The 6,000-nt window shown below is 28.1% G+C and overlaps 1 protein-coding gene across 2 annotated transcripts in view; it reads right to left on the bottom strand.

Annotated features, from left to right (window-relative positions):
* Nucleotides 1-458: 458 nt before the first annotated feature.
* LOC113366129 overlaps nucleotides 459-6,000 on the bottom strand; it is a 62,851-nt gene continuing 57,309 nt past the window's right edge. For both annotated transcript variants that reach the window (XM_026607684.1, XM_026607683.1), the window contains exons 6-7: nucleotides 2,896-3,179; nucleotides 459-1,389 (exon numbers count right to left, since the gene is read on the bottom strand). In XM_026607684.1, coding sequence (XP_026463469.1) covers nucleotides 1,318-1,389; nucleotides 2,896-3,179 — 356 coding nt within the window. In that variant the 3' untranslated portion in view covers nucleotides 459-1,317. The remainder of the gene's footprint in view (nucleotides 1,390-2,895; nucleotides 3,180-6,000) is intronic.

Raw genomic sequence — 6,000 nt, 5'->3', positions numbered from 1 at the left:
TATAGTCATTTAGGCTAAAAAATTTTAACGAATTTGAATTTTTATGATAATGTTACCTTGCTGAGTTGGCTGTTATTAAATAAAACAATATTTCCAATAGTGGGAGCAATATAGACTTTTATTTGACAACTAACGCGCATATATATTATATTTAAAATATTCATTATATATTCATTATAATATAAATTTAACAAGCATGCATTATTATATAGATTTCACATGTATGTAATATATAATCTTCTTCATAATTGTATTTAGACACATGATCGTTAGCATGAACTGTGAGTAAATTATTACAGTTCACGAAAAGTATTCTAAATTTAATTATACATTTATATTTTAAAAATATTTTGAGATGTTTTGTTCACATTAGTATATCATTATTATATATCCATAATAGAAATGATACGAAGTGATTTGCTTGATAAATATAATTACTTATATCTATGTCAAATAGTGAATGCAAATCTTAAAACATACACTTATTTCATTAAACACGTATCGTGCACTCATTGCGTGTAATGTCTATTACAAAAATCGGATAATATAATACATTACAATGGTTTCATAATATATTAAATTATGGAAATTATAAATGAACATTGCACGGATACAAGAGCATCAATGGGGTCTGAAACACGTTCACCGAAAACAAGTGTAAGTTTTCCAATCAATTCTTTTTCTAATGTGAATTGTTGTTAATGCAACTCTTCCTTTTCAAATTTGTCTCGGATGTAATTGAGACTTTATTAAATTTTTGTGAGCTTTTTTTAATTTCGCAAATGCGCGCATTGATGGAGACTATATTTGAAAATCGTCCTGGGGTACGAACAAACTTGCAAATAAATAATAGAGAGAAAGACAATAAGAAATTTGATCATACCCCAATCGGATTCCAATAGCATTGTATTAGATTTCATTAGTAATTTGATGTTTTAATGATGTATTTATAATATTAATATATTATAAATAGTTTACTACATTAAATTTAATTATTATATAATGGGCCTCTTTAATATTACACAAAGTAAGTTACACGGCTACTTAATATTAAACATTGTTTTATTAGTTCTTAATTCTCCTTCGAATAAAGGGTTTTAACCGGTAATACATATGTAATGACTAACGAAAACTAAATTATTTTTGTAGATTTTTCTTTTGTTTATTCGGTTTGAAATCATTATTCCGTTTATCAATTGCCAAAGTCGTTTACAAATGCTTTTTTCTGAAAATTAATTAGCATTTGTTTCTGGGTTGGTTTATCCAAAAAAATAAAAATATATTTTGTTAAATTAGTGGTGAGCGTTTTAAATTGGTTCAGTAGACAACGTTGATACCCTTCTTAGCAGCCACTGGGAGTTTCTCACCATGCAAGTAGGGATTAGTACTCTGAAATAATAATCAATAAGCTTATATTTTACATTTAAAATTTATCAACATTCATTTTTCATATAGATATATATTGTCTCAATAGCAAATCATTTAAAATGAAGTTCAAGACTCATTTGTTAATTGAACCCTTTAATTAGATTTGAGATCGTTTAATTCCCATAGAAGACATCAGATGTGAAAGTATATGAATACTTCTGTTATTTAAACAAAAATTCAACGTTATAATTCTTTCCCATTGATAAATACCCATATAAAAATAAAGATTTATTTAATAAATTAATGATATTTGAGTTGGTCTATAATATTGCAAACAAATATTAAGCTCTCGTGACAGAGTAGTTGTAATTAATTGATTTTTCTACATAGTTGTTTTTAGGTTCAGACCCATTATTTTTATCATTCTCAAAAATGCACAATTCTTCAAGTTAAATATTATCAATACATCTATCAACTTAAAATAAAAAATTAAAAAAAATCTATCAACTTTACTGATAAGAGAGCCATGGGCTGTGTTGTAACAGCTTTTTTAATTAATATATCTTGAGATCTACTTATTATATTTCTACAAAATTAAGATCTAGAGATGCTGTACCTATTTCTCTACCCAAACAAGTAAAAATATTTTTACAACATATCTGCAATATTTTACAATTATTCATTTTTTAGAAAAAGTGCGGTGTTACAATTTACCCTGCGTTTGGGGCTAGTTATGACATCTACCAGAAGAAGAAGTAACGATAAAAACCGACAATAATACTTTTGATGACTTGTTGTTTTAAAAACAATGTCTTGTTTCTAAGTCATATATATTTTTATAATTCAACGCAAACTACAATTAACCCAAATAAAAAATTAGCGTCTCCTGTAAATGTGAAAAACCTTACAAATATACAACTTGAATCTGTTCATAATTCTTGTAGGTCACTGCTAGCCCCAAAGTTTTCCTCCAACTAACCCAATTGCTTGGGTGGAGCGACTAGGGCGGATGCTAAGCACGCCATTCAGGAGTGCAAAAATGGGAAAAGGGTATACAAGAACTATAGAGGGAGATAGTAAGCCAAAAAATCTCTCTCCCAACCAATTTTATAACATTATTGACAAAAAAAGAATATATGACTAATAAAAAAGTCAATAAAAAAACAGCCCAGACATAAATCAAGAAAATTCTTTCAACAAATTAGCAATCACAAAAACTGTTATACAATATGAAAAAATGATAAATTTAGAACGAATTATGTTATATAAAGTTTAAAATTGGTTGATAATAATTGCGGAACTTAAAATTTTATGAATTTTATATTACATGCCAAAAATGACGGACCAGTTCTGTATATTGCGTCGGCCTGTGAGACAGTAAATATGACAATGGACTTTAGATGTCACACGTTTAATCGAGACAAAAAATATTTAATGTCTATTTAGATCCCATCCAATCTATTACTACTCACTCCTGTTACAATAAGCCCCTTGCTCTCTTACGCATATTTCTTCACTCCTACTTACCTTTCTTTTATGATGTTTATTCCCACTCAAGCCAGATCGTCGGTACTCCCTTTGCGCCATGAAGATTTCAGGCGCAGTTCGAGTATCAAGTCCGCCTTCCATGTCCAGAAGGTCCTGGTGTTCGTCCTGTTCGTCTGATTCGGATGAGTCGTCCAGTTCGTCTCCGTCTAATGAGGACGGACAACGGAACATATGCTCACCGTCGCACATGCATTGCTGAGCCGCCTGGTAGTCGCGGCTGAAGGCTGCGGTGTTCTCGAAGTTCTCGGTGCAACCATGCTCTTCTGGGGATAGAAAAAAATTGGTTTTTGAAAAAAATGAATTTTACAAAAATTCAGACACGCTTTATCAGGTATCTATGTGGTTAAAGACCAAAAATCGTCAGTGGTGTTACAAATAACTATTCAAAAGTATTGTTAATAATAAGAGATGAATAGGTGGCCTTGTCATACCTAATATCCATAATAATTTAGTTGATTTGTGTATATTAATAATTCAAATTTTATAATTTATACTGTTAAATATAACATAAATTAGGATATATAAATCAGATATATCAATGGTAGTCTTTTTAGAAGAGCATGCACAACCTCAATATTTCACATTGGCCAGTATATTTTTGTTTTTTAATAAATATTGGGGAGTATTTTTGTTTCTTAATATAAATATATATATATATATATATATATATATATATATATATCAATTATCACGATTTATTATACTTTGTTCATAATATAGTTTCAATTCAATTATTTCCAATTAGATCATTGTCTCGATAACGATAGAGTACCTTACTCAGATTATAGAAAATTTAGAACATTCTTGAATTCAGAAATGCATTCAGTTATTTAGTAATATCTTTTATATATTATATTGATCTTAATTTATATCAATTATTACCATTTACTCTGTTTATAATATAGTTTCAATTTTATTATTTCCAATTAGAATATTGCCCCGATGGCGTTAGAGTACCTTACTCAGATTATAGAAAATTTAGAACATTCTTGAATTCAGAAATGCATTTAGTTATTTAGTAATATCTTTTATATATTTTATTGGTCTTAATATATATCAATTATTACCATCTGTTTATAATATAGTTTCAATTTTATTATATCCAGTTAGAACATTACCTCGATAACGTTAGAGTACCTTACTCAGATTATAGAAAATTTAGTATTTTCTTGAATTCAGAAATGAATTCAAGAATGCATTAGTAATATTTGAATTCATTTCTCAATTCAAAAATGTACTAAATTTTCTATTCTGAGTAAAGGTACTCTAAAGTTATCAAGGCAATGTTCTAATTCGATTTAATCTGTGAAACAAATTTGAATTTAATATAAGTTGTTCAACCATTTAATACATTTTGATATATGTATTTCTTTGTATTAATCATGACATTGCATTGCTCTGTTCATTCAAAAAGGATTTTTATATACAAATATTGGTATTTTAAAAAAGAACTAATTCAAATTTATATCATGTAATCCCAGAGATTTATAAATAAATGTTTTTTTATCCTATTGTTAGCTTAGTTCAAAAATAGATCCTTTGAAAACTTATTGCTTTGTTTTATAATGCATATCATTTTTTAATTATTTTTTTAAAGTAAAGCTTTGTTTGATTCATATATTTATATTTCAATATTCTAAAACAATATAAAACATTATATTGTTATGTAAGGGATTTATATAAGGGTTTTTATATAAGTTGCAGTCTTTAAGAGTTTTACAGAAGCGTATCAAAATTACGTTTTTAGATTCAATACTGAATTAGAGAGATTGATTAAAAGCAGTTTAAATTAAAGGCAAATGTGGAAAATAACAGAGCAATTTATGGAAAAATTTGCATATATTTAATTATTATTTTGCGATTGCTATTTTTGTTATGTGTTTTATTTTGTATGCCGTTTATATTATTATTTAATTTTAGTATTGTTTTACTTTTCTATTTAAGTTTTCACAGACAAAAATAAATTAATGCTTAAATCAAACACAAATCAAAAATTTCAATAAAAAATCATAATTATTATTACATCAAATCTTCCATTTTTTAACAGAAAGATCGAGGTCTCGTAAATCGACATTTTGAAGCATGGTTCCTGCATCGATTCTGTCTTGATAAGATGGTCTTGTTGGCCTTTCTTTGAGCAATGTTCGGCCTATTCGCGAAATCATAATTTCATATTCGGTGTGGAATGTTCGAGAATCATCGGGGGGCCTAAAGTAGGGCGGCTTTGCTGCGCGGGTAAGTTTTACGCCGCCTGTGGCTTGGGTCATAATTGCTGGATCCCTTTAGTAAAATATCACTAATTACGGTTGATATAAGCAAAAAATAAAATTGATTTTCAGAGAAATTAACTATTTTGTACTTTCTATAATTTATTTAATATTTTGAACGAAATTGATTCGAAGGGACCATTATTTTTAACTACTGACCATTTTTTAGTAGTTAGTTGTAATTAAGGTGAATTATGTATATCTATATCTTGACCTTTGCAAATATAATTCAATATTGTTTGAATAAATAGATGGTTATCATACCTATATAATTAAGTAAAATAAAAAAATTAATTCAACCAATTATCAGAGTCCTAGCGTTCACTGTGAACATGTGCAGCATTTCTTTGATTTTTGAAAATATTAATTTCTGTATGATGATAAAAAATAATGGTCTAATATTTTGTATAAAAATTTTGAACCTATAAATTTTTCCACTTGTGGTAGCTGGCATTTCCCAATCATCGGGTAATTTTATAGCAAATTTTCCAACACCACGCTTAATTGTTGTTTTAGACACAATTCCGTCTTCTCTCTTACAATAGTCGACATGATACATGGATCTTCCATTATCTAAAGTAAGTTTACCGACAACATCTTTGTCCAGTTCATCAGAAAAATAGCGTTGTCCAATTCTAGGATATTTTTCTGCTATGCGTTTTTCTATCAGTTTATAATATTCACTTTGTGGATCCCATCTTTTGTCAAAATTAAGGAAGTTATCTTCGCCTTCACCTTCTGGAGGTTCTTCATTTAACCTGTTGTCGGTATGTGTTTCATTTTCAATAATGCATTAAAAACCAGTGGGTTCTTGACT

Source organism: Ctenocephalides felis, unplaced genomic scaffold, assembly GCF_003426905.1.
Source record: "Ctenocephalides felis isolate EL2017-DRISC unplaced genomic scaffold, ASM342690v1 CF-g0.4_SCAFFOLD_01170, whole genome shotgun sequence".
NCBI classification, from domain to species: domain Eukaryota; kingdom Metazoa; phylum Arthropoda; class Insecta; order Siphonaptera; family Pulicidae; genus Ctenocephalides; species Ctenocephalides felis.
The sequence above is the reverse complement of the archived record's forward strand: the minus strand, read 5'-3'. Positions and strand labels throughout refer to the sequence as shown.